The sequence below is a fragment of the Sus scrofa genome, chromosome 9 (genome assembly GCF_000003025.6).
Source record: "Sus scrofa isolate TJ Tabasco breed Duroc chromosome 9, Sscrofa11.1, whole genome shotgun sequence".
Taxonomy (NCBI): domain Eukaryota; kingdom Metazoa; phylum Chordata; class Mammalia; order Artiodactyla; family Suidae; genus Sus; species Sus scrofa.
This window is the reverse complement of record NC_010451.4, coordinates 129,753,085-129,773,493: the sequence shown is the minus strand read 5'-3', so window position 1 is coordinate 129,773,493 and position 20,409 is coordinate 129,753,085. Positions and strand designations below refer to the sequence as shown.

Here is a 20,409-nt window from a genome sequence, read left to right as displayed (position 1 = left end):
CACACTGCCGCGCCTCTGCTTTTTCCCCTGTCTCTGCATTGCTGTGGATTCTGTTGACTATTTTCTGGTTGACTTTGACACCCAGCGGTTATCCACTGATTGCATCCACTTAACAGCCATTATATTCTTCAGTTACTCTCTGTTCAGACATGAGTTTATTGATCTGGTAAGATTTTATTCTTCAGAAACATAAACACCACGCCATTTAATTTGGCCTCACTACAGTCCCTGAGTGCCATGAGAGAGGCTTTAAAAGAGGCAGTGTGGTGGTGGGGGGGGTCGGGGAGAAAGGCTATCTTCCTTTCTAAGAAGGGGGAAGAAATCGGATTAAATTTTGATTACTCTCATGTCACCTTTGGACTTTTATTAAAACTGTTTGACAAAGCGGTGCTGGTAGATAGAGTAGGAAGATAAATGGGCCTGTGTGAATAGGTTTAATATCAAGCGTGGATATGAGACATGGCAGGTTATTTCGTGCAGGAAATATTCCCGTCCTACAAGATCGGCAGGTTCTGGTGGGTGATCCTTTCGGGTTCAGGGGGCCAAAAGGTGAACACGATTGAGGTACCTTTGCCATGAATATTTCACAGACCGAGTATCCCCTTTGCACGTGGGGCTGTGCCGACGGAGGCCTTCTTCAGCACGAGTCCTCAGTTGACTGATGAATACAAAACGCCTCTGGGAACAAAAGGCATTCAAGATTCGCTGAAGACAAGACAACCTACTTTGGTTTCTGTGTCTGGTACCGGGGTATCAGCGGAGATAAAGCCCTGAGTGACAGGGAAGCGAAATACAGAATAACACCCTCTATTGTTCTCCCATTGACGGTACGTATAATGGGAAAGTTAGCGAGTCACCGTAATGTCATGGACCGCTGTGAACTTGGGAGAACTCAAGGATCAGAAAGTAACATGAAACAAGGAGGGAAAGCAAGATAATATTGGGTTACTGAACATTCTCAAATTGTACTGAAACGCATCCCATCCCTTTGGAGGGGGCATGTTTTTGACCAGGAAGACAATGGGCAGAAACTGGCGGCTGTAACGATATCACCATTTTCTTTTGCTACGGGCCGTAATGTGAACTCCTTAGAAGACACCTTCTTTCACCACAGCTTTGTTGTTGGGGCTATTGAGGAGCCCAGAGACCAAAGTCGCTGCCTTGTTCCGGGATCATCTAAAACCAAGGAGGCTGGTTCTCCCAGCCGGGGACAGCTGCTCTGTTGTGAATGACAGAGCTGGTTTGCAGCCAGAGCAGAGGAAAGGCACGGAGAGGGAGCGAGAGAAGCAAAGACAGGGAACAGGCAGGGTGAAGAACTTGGAGCATACAGGAGCAGACATAGCAAAGAAACAGTGGAGGTGAGGAAGGAAGGAAATGAGAAAAGGGGTTTTCATGGTAGGGGTTGAGGGGGTGGCAAGCACGGAAGCTTTACCACTCCAGGGTCTGAACAGGGTTCCCCTCAAGTGAAGGAAAACAAAACAACGGCCAAGCACAGAATCGCTTTTGGAGTGATTCTGTGGGAACCAGAAATCCACCCCTGGATTAACTGTTTTCTGGGAGAAATTTAGCAAATGCTTGGTGACTTTTTTTTTCTTAAACGTCTTGAATTTTATTGAAGTACAGTGGATGCACAGTGTTGTGTTAATTTCTGCTGCACAAGGTGATTCAGAATATATATATATATGCCTTTTCGCACTCTTTTCCACTGTGGTCTATCACAGGGTATTGAATACAGGGCCTTGTTGTTTACCCAGTCTGTATATGAGTCTGTCATAATTACATATCTCAATTTCTAAGAGCTCTGTTGCTCTTTCACAACATCTTGTTCTCTTTTTTCCAGTTTTTAAAAAGTTTTATTGAAGTGTCGTTGATTTACAATGTTGTATTAATTTCTGCTGTACAACAAAGTGATTCAGTTATACACATACACATATCCATTTTTTGTTGTTGTTTTTTAGGGCCACTCAGGATCCGAGCCACATCTGCGACCTACACCACAGCTCAGAGCTATGCCGGATCCTTAACCCACTGAGTGAGGCCAGGGATTGAACCTGCATCCTCGTGGATCCTAGTCAGGTTCGTTACTGCTGAGCCACAACAGGGACTCCAACATATCCATTCTTTTTCATATTCTTTTCCCATATAGGTTCTCACAGAATATTGGGTAGAGTTCCTTGTGCTATATAGCAAGTCTTGGTAACTTTTATCCATCCGTGACATTCTTGCATAAAGCATCCTTTTCCAAGCACATGCCATGGAGAAAATGCTTAATCATCTAGGGTCCTGACATAAGGTCTAATTGTAACTTAGCAACAGTATGGACTCTTTTTCTGTAGGAAAACAAAACAAAACAAAACATAAATATGCAAATATAAAATTTTGCACACAAACTCAATGGGTCCATACATTCCTAAAGTCCATTTGTGAACCTCGCAGAATTCCACAGACAAAGGTCAAGAATTGCTAACCCAGAATATCTAGCAAAGAGCTTACATAGAGTAGCTGGTCAATCTAAGTGTTTACAGCTTCACATTATGCAAGTGTTCTGGTTAACTGAATATTCCAGTCGGCCAAAGTTTACCATAAATGCCTTCACAAATAACTGATTTTCAAGGACCTAGAGAAAAGTACAATAATTTCAATATCAAAAGTATACTCTTTGAACCATAATTTCTTATGGGTTTTTTTTTTTGTTTTGTTTTGTTTTTTGATGGTTAATGCTACATAGAGAGGATAAACAAGATGGGTCTGAACTCAGTGTCACCCGAATACCTTGGAGGGCCTGGCTGCTTGAGGTTCAAGTTAACATGGAAGTAGGCTGGTTGCCCCCCGAGCAGTTAATTGGGGTACAGAATGAGTATGAAGCATGGCTGAGAAGGAGGAGTTCAGAACTAGCAAAGCTCTAGCGGAAGCTGTCCTCGAGGAATCAGTAAGAAGATGTGGTCAGAAATCCAGGGAGAAGGACCAGTTCCTGGGGATACAAGGATTATGTAGAAAGACCTATTAGATAGAATGGGGAGAGAAATGTCCAAATTATTCATATTACAGGAGCATCACTCTGGCTCCCCACTGCGTGCCTCACCCTGCGATAGGGCACCTGGGGTTGAAGACACAGAGCTTGGTGGAATAGGAAAAAAGAGGTCCAGAAAACTAGGATGAAATGAATTTCTTTCTTACTTCCCAAAGTGCTGTCAGGAGTGGGTGGAAAAACATGGAAGTGGGAATCCCGGAATTTAAAAATTCAGACACCGACGTCCCAAATTACTAGGGGACAAGTTAACAGACAACCTCTTTAGAACACATGCGCCATTAGCAGGAGGCTCCTTCCAACTCGCAGGTGTGTTTGAATGGTAACATTTACTTCTGCCGCCATCACTGCCACCACCACCACTTACCTGGGGGCAGGGGCTGGCCTCATGTTCTTTCCATATATTAATCTAATTCATATATTAATGTCCTCCTCCCTCTGATCCAGGAAATAAAAATAACACCATCCTTGTTTTACAGATGAGGAAAATGAAGGCAAGAGGTAATCAAGTCTCTCATTCCAGGGCATCCAGCAGGTAAGGAGCTGATACAGAAATCCAATCCAGGTCCTGCTGAGGCCACCGAGTGGCATGTCATAAGAAATGGTGTTTATTCCATCCTTGGGAACGTTCACATGCTGCAGGCGATGCCAATAATGATAATAATAATAGCAATAATTTTAATTATACAGAGATAAACAACAGTTTGGAGTACAAGCTGATCTCTGACCCCTTTTATTTATAAAAGTGAATGAGAAAAAAAAGGAAATGGTGTTTATTTCCAAGGGCAAGAATGGGCCTCTTAGGATCAAGGGCAACTCTGAATTTTAGGGTAAACAACAAACAGGAAAGCCAGTCATCTTTCCAGCTGGACGCTTTCCAGCTTGGTTTGTTGTTACTTATAACTCTGCTTCCAACTCTGAAGTTGCTGGTGATCTTGGACACGTGACCAAACCTGTTCAAGCCTTAGTTACCTCTTTTGCTCGGTGAGGCATTTATGTTTAACGCTCTGATTTTTTTTTTTTTTCACCTTTAGCACGGCTTCATTTGTATTAGCATCTATATCTGGTGTGCATGGAAACCGTAGACACTGCTGGAGATGGATCGTGCATGGTGGGACTTGCCACCTCAAGGCTCCCCACCAGGCCCTGAGCTCTTCCAGAGTAAACACCACATCACTCATCTCTGTACCTCTGCCGAGCTCCTCCCCATGCCTGGCTCTCTGCCCACATATTATAGATGCTCAATGAATGTTTATCAAAATTACACGAAAGAAGGGTGCTCGTCACAGGAAGTAGTTAATATGAAACAGAATGTGTCAAATACCTTAGCAGCAATAACAATGTAATGAGATAGGCCATAGGCAAGGAAATGAATACCAGCGGGACTGACCTGGAGGACTCCATGGAGGAGATGACTTCTGACTTTGAAGGATGGGCAGGGCCTTGATAAGCAGACCTGGGGCAGCAGGAGGAAGCTGAGAGACTGGAAATTTCTATTATCTGGTTGCATCTGACAAATGGTATGTATAAGAGATGGGGGCAGCAGGTAGCACTAGAAAGGAGAGCCTGACATTTTTGAGCCTTAGATTTTTAGACTGTTCTGTAGGAAGTCAGGAGCCATTGAGGGTTTTTAAATTAAAAAGTGACCTCAGTGGTTATGTCTGTTTATAATCCAGTCAACCCTGGACACTGTCTAGAGGGACTTATACATGTTTTCTTTGATTTAACCTTATTTAACTTGTGAATCAGACCAATTCAGTAAATTAGATAGCTTTATTATATATTAATTATATCTCAACCAAAAGAGGTAATAAAAAAAATCTCCGTTTTTGAGATGAGGTTGTTCAAGCCCCCACCCTAAAAACAACTGAAACCAACACACGGTCCTCTTCTAAAACGTCATTTGAAGTTTTCTGGGATACCCTTTTTGATGCCCAAAGATTGAAAGAGAAAGAAAAGAAGGAAGGAAGGAGAGAGAGAAAATAAAAGGGAGGGAGGGAGAGGAGAAAGGGCGGGAGAGAATGAGGAAGAAAAAATCTTAAGATTGCATCCCCTTTTTTGACTGTGTGGGAAGAGATTGTGGAAGACAATAAGGCCAACTTCCGCCCAAGTTATTTCAGGTCAAATGACCCATTACCGAGCTTCAGGCTTGAATGAGAAGTCTGTTTCTTCCCATGCCAACTCTTTAACCAGGTATTAGCAAATTTGTGTGTGTGTGTCTGAATTTAATTTGGCAGTTTGCTAAACTCTGTGTATTCTGTATTTCCAAGCATTCTATTGTTGATTTTTTTCCCCCCAAAGGTGGAAATTCCAGGACTGACAATATTGCTGCTAAAACTTTTCTTGAGACGGTTATTTAAGATTGGTTCCCATGGGACACACCTCTTGGAGTCAGTTGGGTGTGTTAAAGAGATTTACTTCCAGACAAATTGGCTTATAAATATGAACCAGCTGTGAAAGGCAGTCCATAGGGTAAGTCTTGAGAGAACTTTATTCTTTCTACTTAAGGGACTGGCTTTATGAAAGACCTGATAGGTAGGTAGCTCCTTTTCCTACTGCCAGCCTTGGGTGTTTTAGCTTACACTGAATGTGACCATTCCTCTCTATTTACTTAATACAGCCATCCCCAAAGGCATGTAAACTTTGTAATTTGAGTTGAGTTGAGATTGAGAGGTTAAGAAAACTGACTTTATAACTCTGGAAGCAACTTTTTATTGGCGGAGGATTTCTTAAAGCACTATTTTAACTGTCTTTTGAGAAAGCTTCCCTCATCCTACCAACCATTAAGAGGTAACTGACAAGATGGAGCTGGTGAGCCTGCCCCCTATTGAGGAAGCAAGGGCTTCAGCCTTCAACTCTTTATTATATAAGGACTTCTTGGAAGTGAATGGAGGAGATAAAGTTGTAGTCAGGTTAACGTGAAAGAAAAAATAGAAAAAGCCACTCAAGAACTCTAATTTAGATCCTAATGCAAGCCTCTTGTTTCAAGTGCATCATTTAAAGTGTCAAGGAACATTGCAAGTTTCTCTTGATTTCTGGAAATTTTACTTATTGTTAGCTTCTAACTGCTGCTTATCCTAAAAACTCTTAGAAAATCCCCGGAGGCAATGTTCTTCTTGAGGAGGTGGGTAGGGAATCTGTTCTGGGGTGTTAATGGGAGGTGGAGTCAGAGATGGTTCTAGATGCAGGGAAGCAGGGGCAGAATTGACCTGGGATCAGCAAGTTTGTCTCTTGGAATCTATAGCAAAGAATGCCCCAGCTGGCCACAGTTTCCTGCTTTCTCCAAGGTGACCACTTCTCCCCACCTCAAAGCCCTGGATCTGAAGCTCTTTACAGACTGGCTGAATCTCAAACTCCCTGAGCGGATGCTGTCAGGACAAAGGTTGGGGTTAGAGCAACCCATGATATTAAGTTCATAAAACCTTCCCAAAAAGGGTTCAAGGTCTTTACAGCAGGGACATTTTGCCTCTGGATTTTATGGAGAATTAGAGCATGTAGGTGCCATTCTCAAGGGTGGTCAAGGACCCCAAGGGAAGAGGGATGGATGTGAGGTCCAGCCCAGGCCCTTCTGCCCATATGTCTTCCCCAGTTTGGGGAGCACACCCTTTGCAGTATCTTCCTTTCTGCAACACCTCTGCTTGTCTAGTCTAGAACCCCTTCTTGGAGTAAAGACACCCTGAGGGACTTGAGGGCGCTCTGGAGGACTGTGGAGATAGAGCACCACACCTGTTAGGGTTGATGGCAGTGAAGGCCAACTTGTGGAGCCACTTCCGATGTGAGGGAGATGTGCTGTTGTCCTTCCTCTGTGCTGACCAAGGACACGGCAAGGGCAAGTGCAGAGAGAAGGATGAGAATCACCGACTCTTAGAAGCAGAAGCAGATGTATCTTCTCATCTGGTTGTTGATAAAAGATTAGAAGAGTTTCCACTGTGGATCCCAACGTAAGTGCTTTGGAGTCAGCCATTCACCTTCCCAAACCCCCATTTCCTTATCCCACCTTGCTAATGTATAATGTACTGAATGGCTGCTCAAGGTCAAGCACTGTTAGAAGCTCTCTACATGCATCGACTCGTCTAATCTTCACAGCTACCCTATGACAGACTAGAGTCTGTGAGCTCCATCCACCAGATGAAGACATTGAGGCACAGAGAGGGTAAGTAACTTACCTTAAGTCACACAGCCAAGAGATGACTGAGCAGGGATTTGAATCCAGGTAGTCAAGCTCCAGACCCCATACTCCGGACACCACCTTATCTTACTTCTGTAGGATGATATGAGAGAGCAAAGCCATAGGTACTCCATGAGTGATAATTATTGCCATTGCAAGTCATTAACAAGGTAAATGAGCCATTACCCCTTGAGCATTATTATTTTTTAATTTTAATTTTTTCCTTTTTCTTTTTTCTTTTTAGGGCAGCACCCGTGGAATGTGGAAGTTCAAGGGCTAGGAGTCGAATTGGAGCTGCAGCTGCCAGCCTACACCATAGCCACAGCAACGCCAGATCCGAGCCACATCTGCAACCTATGTCATAGCTCACAGCAACACCAGATCCTTAACCCACTGAGTGAGGCCAGGGATCAAACCTGCATCCTCACAGAGATTATGTCAAGTTCTTAACCTGCTGAGCCATAACAGAAACTCCAGGCATTGTATTTTAAACTCTAGGATCCAAGTAATCATGTTAACAACTAGTGCAGTAGACTTTAAACTTTTTGATCATACATCACAAGTTGTGAAACATTCCTGAACATGAGAGCATCCATCCTATGAATACGCATATATTTATTCTTGTATAAATTAGTGTCTTATTATACATATACCCATTATTAAACATGTACATGTTTCTAAATATAATTATACATGGTTATAAATATAATCATATATAATAATTAGCCTTGCTCATCAGGAGATTATCTTGCTCACTCTATCTGAAGACAACATTTTCCATCTGGCCCACAAAGACCATCAGATTACCCCACCTCTTGAGAATGTAAATTGGTCCAACCACTATGGAAAACAGTATGAAGGTTCTTCAGAAAACTAAATATAGAACTACCACATGATCCAACAATCCCATTCCTGGGTATATATAAAGACAAAACTACAATTCAAAAAGACACATGCACCCATACGTTCACAGCAGCACTATTTTCACAAGAGCCAAGACATGGAAACAACCTAAATGTCCATGGACAGATGAATGGATGTGTTACATATACAAAATGGAATACTACTCAGCCATAAAAAAGAATGAAATAATGCCATATGCAGCAACATTGATGCAACTAGGGATTCTCATACTAAGTGAAGTAAGTCAGAAAGAGAAAGACAAATATCATATGATATCACTAATATGTTAAATCTAAAATATGGCACAGATGAACCTAACAGAAGCCAACTCATAGCCATAGAGAACAGACTCATGGTTGCCAACAGGGAGCAGGAGAGAGTGGGATGGACTGGGAGTTTGGGGTTGGTAAATACAAACTATTACATTTAGAATGGATAAGCAATGAGGTCCTGCTGTATAGCACAGGGAACCATATCCAATAACTTGTGATAGAACATGATGGAAGATGGTATAAGGAAAAGAATGTGTGTGTGTATATATATGTGTATGTATATGTATTTATATGTATATATGTGTGTGTGTGTATATATATGTATATGTATGTATATATATGTATATATGTATATGTATGTATGTGTATATATGTATATGTATGTATACACATGACTGGAACACTGCTGTACAAAAATTGACAGAACACTGTAAATCTACTATAATTTTTTTTTTTTAATTAAGGATGGGATTAAGATGGCGAATAGAAGGACTGGAGCTCAACTTCTCTCCCAAAATCAACAAAATTCACAACTAAAGGCTGAGCAATCTTCAACCAAATGGACCAGAAACCTTCAAAAAGATATCCTACTCCAGAAGACAAAGAGGAGGCCACATCAAGAGGTAGGAGGGGCGATTACGCAATATAAACAATCCCATACCTCCCAGCTGGGAAGCTCCACAGAGGAAAGTAACTGGTTCACAGAGACTCACCTACAGAAGTAAGAGTTCTGAGCCCCACATCAAACTCCCACGTGTGGGGATCTGGCACTGACAGAAAGAGCCCCTGGAGCATCTGGCATTGAAGGCCAGTGGGGCTTGTGTGCAGGAGCTCCACAGGACTGGGGGAAACAGAGACCCCATTCTTAAAAGGCGCACACAGACTTTCATGTGCACTGGGTCCCAGGGCAAAGCAAAGTCTCCATAGGAATCTGGGTCAAACCTGACGGCAGTTCTTGGAGGACCTCCTGGGAAAACAGGGGTGAATATGGCTTGTTGTGAGGGAAGGACATTGGAAGAAAAGCTCTCAGGAATATTCATCAGTGTGCCTTTCTCTGGAGGTGGCCATTTTGGGAAAATCTGGCCCCACCCGTCAGCACTGAGAAGCCCCAGGGCAAACAACAACCCAGGTGGGATCACAGCCCCGCCCCTCAGTAAAGAGGCTACCTAAAGACCCTCCCCAGGCACACAGCTGCCTCTAATCTCACCCAGAGACTAAGCCCCACCCACCAGAGGGATTAGAATTGGCTCCACCCACCAGTGGGCAGGCATCAGGCCCTCCCATTAGGAAGCCTACAGCAAGCCCCCATACTGACTTCAGCCACAAGGGGGGCAGACACCAGAAATAAGAGAGGCTACAACTCTATTATCTATAAAAAGGTCACCACACCAAAAACCTATAGATATGAAAAGACAGAGAACTATAACTCAGATGAGGGAGAAAGGAAAAACCCCGGAAAATCAGCTAAGCGATGAGATTCTCAGCTTCCAGGAAAAAGACTTTAGATTGTTGATGCTGAAGATGAGCATTGGAAATAAACTGGAGGCAAAGAAGATAACTTACAGTAAACACTGAGCAAAGAGATACAAGATATTAAACTTAAACAAGAAGAGATGCAAAATACAATAACCGAAATAAAAAATTCACTAGAAGCAGCTTACAGCAGAATACAGGAGGCAGAAGAACGAATAAGCGAGGTGGAGCACAGATTCATGGAAATTATGGATGCAGAACAGAAAAGAGAAAAAAGACTGAAAACAAATGAAGAGAGTCTCAGAGAACTCTGGGACAACGTGAAATACAACATCCTTATTATAGGGGTAACAGAAGGAAAAGAGAGAGAGAAGGGGACAGAAAAAATATTCCAAGAGCTAATGGCCAAAAACTTCCCTAACATGGGAAAGGAACCACTCACTCAAATCCAGCAAGCACAACAAGTATCATATAAAATAAACCCAAGAAGGAATACACCGAGACAAATATTAATCAAAATGACCAAAATTAAAGACAAAGAGAAAATCTTGAAAGCAGCTAGGGAAAAGAAATAAGTAACATATAAGGGAACCCCAATAAGGTTATGGGCAGATTTTTCAGCAGAAGCTCTGCAGGCCAGAAGGGAGTGGCATGATATACTTAACATGATGAAAGGAAAAAACCTCCAACCAAGATTACTTTACCCAGCAAAGCTCTCATTCAGATTTGAAGGAGAAATCAAAAGCTTCACAGATAAGCAAAAGTTGAGAGAATTCAGCAACACCAAACCAGCCTTACAACAAATACTCAAGGAACTTCTCTAGGCAGAAAAGAAAAAACAACAACAGGAAACAAAAATACCACAAATGGCAAGGCTCATCAGTAAAGGTTTATATACAGTAAAGATACAGAATCATCAATGCACAATTATACTGCCAAATTCAGAAATCATGAGAAGAGGTGGGTACAAATGCAGGACACTGGAGATGAACTTGCAATTAAGAGAACAACTTAAAACAATCTCATATACATGCAGACTCTTATATCAAAACTTCAGAATAACTGCAAACCAAAAATCTACAATTGATACAGAAACAAAGAAAAATCAACTCAAATACAACACTAAAGACAGTCATCTAACCAGAAGAGGAGAGAACAAAAGAAGGGAAGAAAAAAGAGCAACAAAAACAAATCCAAAGCAATTAATAAAATGGCAATAAGGACATACATATCAGTAATTACCTTAAATGTTAATGAACTAAATGCCCCAACCAAAAGACTTAGACTGGCTGAATGGATACAAAAACAAGATCCACATATGTGCTGTCTTCAAGAGACCCACTTCACTTCTAGGGACACATACAAATTGAAAGTGAGAGGATGGAAGAAAATATTTCATGAGAGATCACAAGAAAGCTGGAGTAGCAATACTCATAACAGACAAAATAGACTTCAAAATGAAGAATATTTTAAGGGACAAGGAAGGTCACTACATAATGATCAAAGGATCAATCCAAGAAGAAGATATAACAATTTTAAATATCACGCACCCAACATAGGTTCACCCCATATATATAAGGCAACTGCTAACAACCTTAAAAGGACAAATCAACAATAACACAATAATAGTGGGGGACTTTAACACCCCACTTACAGCAATGGACAGATCATCCAGACAGAAAATCAGTAAGGAAACACAGGCCCTGAATGAAGCATTAAACCAGATGGACTTAATAGATATTTATAGGACATTCCATCCAAAAGCAACAGAATACACATTCTTCTCAGGTGCACATGGAACATTCTCTAAGATGGATCACATCCTGGGCTACAAATCCAACCTTGGTAACTTTAAGGAAATTGAAATCATATCAAGCATCTTTTCCGACCACAACGCTATATGACTGAAAATCAACAACAAGAAAAAAACTGCAAAAAACACAAACATGTGGAGACGCAACAACATGCTACTAAACAACCAATGGATCACCGAAGAAATCAAAGAGGAAATTAAATACGTAGAAGCAAATGACAACAAAGATATGACACTCCAAAACCTATGGGATGCAGCAAAAGCCGTTCTAAGAGGAAAGTTTAAAGCAATACAAACCCACCTCAGGAAACAAGAAAAAGCTCAAATAAACAAGCTAACTTTACATCTGAAGCAGCTTGAGAGAGAAGAACAGACAAGACCTAAAGTTAGCAGAAGAAGTCCTAAAGATCAGAGCAGAAATCAATGAAATAGAAACAAAGAAAACCATAGAAAAGATCAATGAAACGAAAAGCTGGTTCTTTCAAAAGATCAACAAAATTGATAAACCCCTAGCCAGACTTATCAAGCAAAAAAGAGAGAGGACGCAAATCAATAAAATTAGAAATGAAAAAGGACAAGTAACAATGGACATCACAGAAATACAAAGGATCATAAGAGACCACTGTATGCAACTATACACCAATAAAACAGAAAACCTAGAAGAAGTGGACAAATTCTTAGAAAAGTACAATCTTCCAAGACTAAACCAAGATGAAATAGAAAAGATGAATGGACCCATCATAAGAACTGAAATTGAAACTGTGATTTAAAAACTTCCAACAAACAAAAGTCCAGGACCAGATGGCTTCACAGGCGAATTCTATCAAACATTTAGAGAAGAGCTAATACCTCTCCTTCTGAAACTATTTCAAAAAACTGAAGAGGAAAGGATACTCCCAAACTAATTCTGAGGCCACCATCACCCTGATACCAAAACCAGACAAAGATACCACAAAAAAAGAAAACTACAGGCCAATTTCACTGATGAACATCGATGTGAAAATCCTCAACAAAATACTAGCAAACCACATCCAACAATACATTAAAAGGATTGTACATCATGATCAAGTGGGATTTATCCCAGGTATGCAAGGGTTCTTCAATATCTCAAATCCATCAGTGTGATACACCACATTAACAAACGGAAGAATAAAAACCATATGATCCTTTCAAGAGACGCAGAAAGAGCCTTTGACAAAATCCAACACCCATTTCCGATAAAAATCCTTCAGAAAGTGGGCATAACGGGAACCTACCTCAACATGATAAAGGCCATATATGACAAACCCACAGCGAACATCATTCTCAATGGTGAAAAGCTGAAAGAATTCCTGCTGAGATCAGGAACAAGACAAGGATGTCTGCTCTTACCACTACTCTTAAACATAGTTTTGGAAGTCCTAGCCACAGCAATCAAAGAAGTAAAAGAAATAAAAGGAATCCAAATTGGAAAGGAAGAAGTAAAACTATCACTATTTGCAGATGACATGATAATATACCTAGAGAATCCTAAAGACTCTACCAGAAAACTGTTAGAGCTCATCCACAAATTTGGCAAAGTCGCAGGATACAAAATTAATACACAGAAATCAAAGGTATTTCTATACACTAACAATGAAAGATCAGAAAGAGAAATTAGGGAAGCAATCCTGTTTACCATCACATCCAAAAGAATAAAATACCTAGGAGTAAACCTACCTAAAGAGACAAAAGACCTATACTCTGAAAACTATAAGCCACTGATGAAAGAAATCAAAGATGACACAAATAGATGGAAAGATATACTATGCTCGTGGATTGGAAGAGTTAATATTATCAAAATGACTCTACTACCCAAGACAATATACAGATTCAGTGCAATCCCTATCAAATTACCAAGGACATTTTTCACAGAACTTGAAAAAAATATTTTAAAGTTTGTTTGGAAGCACAAAAGACCCAGAATAGCCAAAGCCATCCTGAAAAAGAAAAATGGAGCTGGAGGAATCAGGCTCCCTGACTTCAGACTATACTTCAAAGCAACAATCATCAAAACCATATGGTTCTGGCACAAAGACAGAAATAGAGATCAGTGGAACAGGATAGAAAGCCCAGAATTAAACCCATGCACCTACAGCCAACTCATCTATGACAAAGGAGGCAAGACTATACAATGGAGAAAGGACAGCTTGTTCAGTAAGTGGTGCTGGGAAAACTGGACAGCCACATGGAAAAGCATGAAATGAGAACACTCCCTAACACCATACACAAAAATAAACTCCAAATGGATTAAAGACCTAGATATAAGACCAGACACTATAAAACTCTTAGAGGAAAACATAGGCCAAACACTCTCTGACATAAACGACAGCAACATCTTCTCAGATCCACCTCTTAGAGTGTTGACAATAAAAACAAAAATAAACACATGGGACCTAATCAAACTTAAAAGTTTCTGCACAGCAAAGGAAACCCTAATCAAAATAAAAAGACCACCCACAGGAGAAATCTTTGCAAATGAATCAACTGACAAGGGATTAATCTCCAAAATTTATAAACACCTTCTGCAGCTCCATACCAAAAAAACAAATAACCCCATCAGAAAATGGGCAGAAGATCTAAATAGACAGTTCTCCAAAGAAGACATACAGGTGGCCAAAAAGCACATGAAAAGATGTTCAGCATCACTCATTATTAGAAAAATGCAAATCAAAACCACTCTGAGGTACCACCTTACACTGACCAGAATGGCCATCATCCAAAAGTCTACAAACAATAAGTGCTGGAGAGGGTGTGGAGAAAAAGGAACCCTAGTACACTGTTGGTGTAAATTGGTGCAACCACTGTGGAAAACAGTATGGAGATTCCTCAGAAAACTAAACATAGAACTACCATTTGATCCAGCAATCCCACTCCTAGGCATCTCTCCAGAGAAAACCATGACTTGCAAAGACACAGGTACTCCGATGTTCACTGCAGCACTATCTTCAATAGCCAAGACATGGAAACAACCTAAATGTCCATCGACAGAGGAGTGGATCCAGAAGATGTGGTACATATACACAAGGGAATATGACTTGGCTATTAAAATGAATGAAATACCAGCATTTTTAGCAACATGGATGAACCTAAAATTCTCATGCTAAGTGAAGTCGGCCATACAATGAGACACCAACATCAAATGCTTTCACTGACATGTGGAATCTGAAAAAAGGACAGACTGAACTTCTTTGCAGAACAGATGCAGACTCACAGACATTGAAAAACTTATGGTCTCTGGAGGAGATAGTTTGGGGGGTGGGGGAATGTGCTTGAGTTGTGGGATGGAAATCCTACAAAGTTGGATTGTGATGATCATTATACAACTATAGATGTGATCAATTCATTTGAGTAATAATAATAATAAAAAAAGATTCCCCCACCTCAGCACACTGCCTGACCCCTGACCTTTTCAGTAGAGGTTCTAAACCCCGTCATCTCCTTGTGGGGCACCAGGACCAGTCATGGGCAAATCTCGAGCTCAGCAAAGCAGTGTCTCCAGCCCCTCTTGTTCCCTAGTCCTCCTCCCCTCATCAGCACCCTGTTCCAGGGCCCCCTCGTTGCCTGGTTGTGATCTGCCCCCTCCTCGTTGAACAGTTTCCATCAACCTAACTGAACTTGACCCTCTCAGTTATTTGCATTTCAAGGCTTATCTAATTGAATTCAAAAGGTCATTTTCTTCAACAGGGAAATGGAGATATTAACTCTGCAAGTATACAAGTGTTGTGAAGTTTAAATGAAGAATCCCTATGACCACATCTGGCACAGTACCTAGAGAGCTCTGGGCATTCCCTATGGCCCTATGCATGGCCCTGGAGTCTGAATCTAGAAGGGAAGACTCTGTTCTTCCTTACAGGGAAGTAAATAAAAAGAGATGTTACCCTAAAATGACACCATATCCTGCTAAACCCTGTCTGAGCCAAATGGCACTAGGCTGGCTACTGACTTCTGGGTCCTTCTACCACCAAGAGACTCAGGGGGAGTAGTACCAAGATGGGGATGCTGCCTTTGGCTTCCTCATTGGAAGAAGGGACCCGACAATGACCCCCCCTGTCACTTAGTCTCCCCAACCCATTGAACACACAGGCCCAACTCCCTTCTTCCCCAAAGCCCCTCTCTGTTCTTATACCTCCCTGACCACTCATGAGGGAGGCATGGGGCTGAGGCCAGAGAAGGAAAGAGGGGAAGCTTGCCCCACAGGACTGAAGGGCAGCTGTTTATATTATAATTAAGGTTTTACAGCATAAACTGCTATGTAGCTTGACTACTCCAACAAGGCGCTGGAGGTAATTACCACTGCTAGAGGCATTCTCCACTGCCAATTATTTCTTTCCCTAATTGAGTAACTCAGACCGCACTGTAGAGGGGCAGGGAAAGGCAGAGGTTGCTTTCAAATATGGCCATTCACTCAGAGTCCTCAGAACAGCTCAAAGCTTAACACACCCTTTTCCTAAGATCCTTTTCTAGGAGTGTAGTATAGAGGATAAGAACTCAGGTCTTGGAGTTCTATTACTTATTGGCCTGGACTGATTACTTAACCTCCCTAAGTCTGTTCCCTCATCCATACAAGTGGGTCTCATTGAACTGTAGACTAATAATATTCTTGCTACTGGAAATGGCATCAACAGAGGGTGTGGCCATGGAGGGGGAGGTGCTTTTGTCTTCTCTGAACAGAAGGGGGAAATTGTGAATTAGCTTGGTCCCATGTGAATTAGCTTGTTAACTGCAGGCAGCACCAGATAGAAAGTGTGCCTCCTGGGCTTAGAGGAAGTAAATTCCTATATGTCATAAGGAAATGGCCCCTCTCAAGGAGTTTAGACACATCCCAAGATCTCCAGTCCCTAGGAGTGTTCACTGCTCTCTCCTTATTCTCTATATCCACACAAAGGGCGCAGCACTATGCACTGTGCCCCAGTCATCTTCCCAGCCTCAGGGCAAACCTGTGATTAATATCACATACATTTGTAGAGCGCTTTCTCCTTTTTGAATGCCATTCCACTGTCCCATAATCTCCTTTGTTCCTCACCACCATCTTGAAAAGTATCATTCCTGAATTACAATGGATGAGATGGAAACCAAGAGAGATTCAATAAATAGCATAAGTTCAATCAAGGATTAAAACACAGATCTCTGCCTCCAACTTCCCCACTGATCCATGGGAGGGAGGGCCAATCCTGCTCCCAGGGTTTACCACTCCCTTCCCAATGTCTAGGTCCTTGGCCACTGAGATCATAGAGTGTGTTTAAAACATTTCAAAAGTCAGATGATAGTGCATTGCAAAATCCGATGTGTGTAGGCGTCTCTTGGGGAACATGCTTACAAATGAAGATTCCCAAGCCACACTCCCAGGAATTCTGACTCTCTGAGCCTAAGAGGGGCCCAGGATCCGAAGTTTAACCAAGTCCCTAGATCTTTCTCATTTCAGTAGCTCAAGAGCCACACTCTAAGGAACACTATTCTAAGAGAATTTAGTGGAAGCCTGAGTGGAGGCCTCTGAAGTACCACCTGTTCAACCTCAGTCAAGTTGATTTAAACTTTCCGAGCATTAATTTCCTTAAATGCAACCGAAAATAATAATATTTATCTTCAGGGTTTTATAAGAATTAAATGAAATAATGCACATAGGTGCTGAGCACGGTACCCAGCACATATAACTGCTCGGCTATGTCAGTCATTGTTCATACTGCTGCTGCTTTTGCCATTAATGCTGAAATAAAGCCAAGTCTGGCGCTACTCTAGGGACAAATTACTACAGCTTAAAACCTTATCATCTGGAGTCATTCAATCTATAGAAAATTGAGATATAAAAGAGACATGAATGAGATTTGAGAAACTTAGATCATTTTAAAATGAGTGGCTCATTGCTATTCATTTAGCTGCCTTGGGGTGGGGGTGGGGTAGATAAGCAACTGTTTGGACAAACGGGAGTTTGTTCTCTAATTTGCAGATGCTGATGAACAGGAGGAAAGGAAGGTAACTGATGGATAAGCCAAGAAGAGCTTCTTTTTTTCCTTTTTTTTTTTTTTTTTTTTTTTTCCTTTTTATGACCACACCTGCAGCATATGGAAGTTCCCAGGCTAGGGGTTGAATGGGAGCTGTAGCCGCCAGCCTACACCACAACCACAGCAACACTGGATCCAAGCTGCATCTGCAGTCTACACCACAGCTGTGGCAATGCCAGATCCTTAACCCACTGAGTGAGGCTAGGGCTCAAACCTGCATCTTCACCTACACTATGTCAGTTCTTAATCCACTGAGTCACAATGAGAACTCCAAGAAAGGCTTCCTAAGAACTGGCTTTAAATCCATATGATTGGCGGAAAAAATCAACAGCAGACAGCACTGAAATGGACAAGAGCATTAGGGCCCCTCCCCATTCATGCCAGATTCCTCCTAATTATCCCCCCGTTCTCCTGGCACTTGAGCAAGTGCATCTGGGGACCCCAGGCACCTTCTGATGTCTGGGTGGAGGCGTCTGAAGTACCACCTATTCAACCTCAGTCAAGTTGATTTAAACTTTCCGAGCATTAATTTCCTTAAATGCAACCGAAAATAATAATATTTATCTTCAGGGTTTTATAAGAATTAAATGAAATAATGCACATAGGTGCTGAGCACGGTACCCAGGAAAAGCTTGCCCCGAGGCTGCCCTATGACTGCTTCCCCTGGTTCCCCCATCACCACCCCCAGAGAAAGAAGAAAGAGAAGAAGAAAGTAAAATGAATGGAGCTAAGAGAGGGTCTACAGACAGCCTGTGGCGGCCCCGTCTGTCTCTCCGTCTCTCTTGCTGCCCTGAGTATTCGGGGTGGGGGGGGGGGGGCTTGGGGAGGTGAGATGTGGCCAAGTCCTTGAGGACTACAGACTCACTCACCTGGGGCTGGGGGCCTGGACTTGGTCAGAGAGCCTCCTAGAAATCTGTCATTTCCCCTAGGCCACTTCCCTCCCACACTTTGTGGTGACACATGAATCCAAATTTCTGATTAGAGAAGGCCCGGGGACCTCCTTGGGCACATTCTGGCATCCTGGGACCCATGTCCCAGGACAGGACATTTAGCATGTGCACGACCCAGGAGGATGGGGGCAGGCGTCCCTCACGGCTGAGTGAGAGGAGTCAGCCTTTGGAAACTTGAATCCCAGAACACATTTTGGGGTGAGAGCAAACCCCTCCAGAGAGTTACCTTATATTCAAGCCATGCTGGCAGCTACCCTGGATAGTGGGAACTGAGAGCCCCAGAAAATCCCAGCCTCCAAAGCCCCCTCCCCCAGGGCAAGTATTTCTGCCTCCAGATGGTCCTCTGGAGCCCAACACAGTCAGCCCCTAACCTTCCTCTTGGACCCAAGCACCTGAGATGACCCAGGAGCAGAAGGGGTCCTGCCGTGGGCAAAAGGCGACAGAGGGAGGAAACTCAAGTCAATCTCCTTCCAAGTTTTTCTCTAGACTGTGACCCCCCTTTTATCCTGCTGCCCTTTAAGCCTTTTAAAACAAACGTGCCTCTGTTGCCTGTTTTTTTTTCAATCTCTGAATCCTGTGCAATGTCAGCTCGGTGCTGGGCACACAGGGGGCTCACGTGTAATAAACAACGCAGAGGAACTCAGGGGAGCCATTCAGGGTGAGGGGAGCAGCGTGCCCATTCCCGGCCCCTTCTCCTCCCAGGGAAGCCCAGAAGGAAGCAGACGCTGCAAAGAAAAGAGGGTTAATGTTTTACCCAAAGCCCAGCTCCACAGTATCGTTCTTTGTTTGTGCTTAAGTGGTGGCGGTAAACGTGGTAAAAAGCACAGATTCGCCTGGAAATCTGCTGCCTTTTATATAAAAAGAGTCAAGACCACCTCCAGGTTTCAGTCCTTATTTTTTCTCTCCCTCTTCTTGTCTCCATTTCTACCATCCCCATCTCACTGGTCCAAAGAGTCAACCACGGTCACCTGATACCCTGTCCCCTGCCTGCTTCCTTCCCCATCCTCTCCTTCCCCAGCTGGTCCCCCCAGGGCAGCAGGCTAGAGAGGCCACAGTCTCTGGGTCACTCAGATCTCATTATATATATATATATATATATATTCACATCCTAGTAGGTGACATTGTCAAGAACAGGAAATGCATACATGATACACCCGAAGAAATGTGGCTTGAACAAGACGGGGGTGGGGGCAGGAACTGAGGTTTTACCTGCGTCACCCAAAGCAAGGAGCTGGGGAGAGGCTGCCCGCCATGGGGGATTTTGTTTTGATGTGATCGTTTGGGAAAATAAGCCAATACTCTTCATTTCCCTCCAGAAGGACCCTCTTCATGACAGGCCTGTCGTGCTCTTGAAGAGCGGCCAGCCTCCTAAATGAAAGCATCATAGTGGCATCCAGGCACTAACCAACTGCCGGGTGCAGGCAGTGGCCCTGCTGGTCTGACAGTTCCTGGCGGTCAGGAACGTGCCCTGGGTGACCCAGGGGCCAGGGTCTCACGATCTCCTGTGTGCCCTCCCCGACCACACAGCATCGTCTGAGAGGAGACACTGCACCTGCTCCTTGAAGTCTTTACTTGGTTTCCGGGGATGTCTGGTTTTCCTCCTACATCCCAGGACACTCCTTGCCGGGTCCTGCTCCTGTTGCTAATTCCTAGTCATGGGAGCCCCGTGGGCTCAGGCCTTGGAGCTTTTCTCTATTAGTCTACTGTCCCTTGTCACCTCTCACACTCACGGGGTGAAATATCAGGTCGAATCATAAGAAACATGATTCTGATACGCAGGTT

The 20,409-nt window shown here is 42.9% G+C and overlaps 1 protein-coding gene across 36 annotated transcripts in view; it reads right to left on the bottom strand.

The window, feature by feature from the left end:
* LOC106507881 overlaps positions 350-20,409 on the bottom strand; it is a 193,601-nt gene continuing 173,541 nt past the window's right edge. For 8 of the 36 annotated variants that reach the window (XR_002335983.1, XR_002335980.1, XR_002335982.1 and 5 more), the window contains 4 exons: positions 7,195-7,289; positions 4,419-6,922; positions 2,494-3,664; positions 2,080-2,330 (listed from right to left, as the gene is read on the bottom strand). Coding sequence is in view for 1 of the 36 variants with exons in the window: in XM_021063830.1 (XP_020919489.1) it covers positions 7,284-7,289 (6 nt within the window). In the remaining 35 variants the exon portion in view is untranslated. Of the gene's footprint in view, positions 3,665-4,418; positions 6,923-7,194; positions 7,290-20,409 lie in introns of those variants that run through there. The other 28 variants (XR_002335979.1, XR_002335977.1, XR_002335975.1 and 25 more) reach the window with 19 other exon arrangements.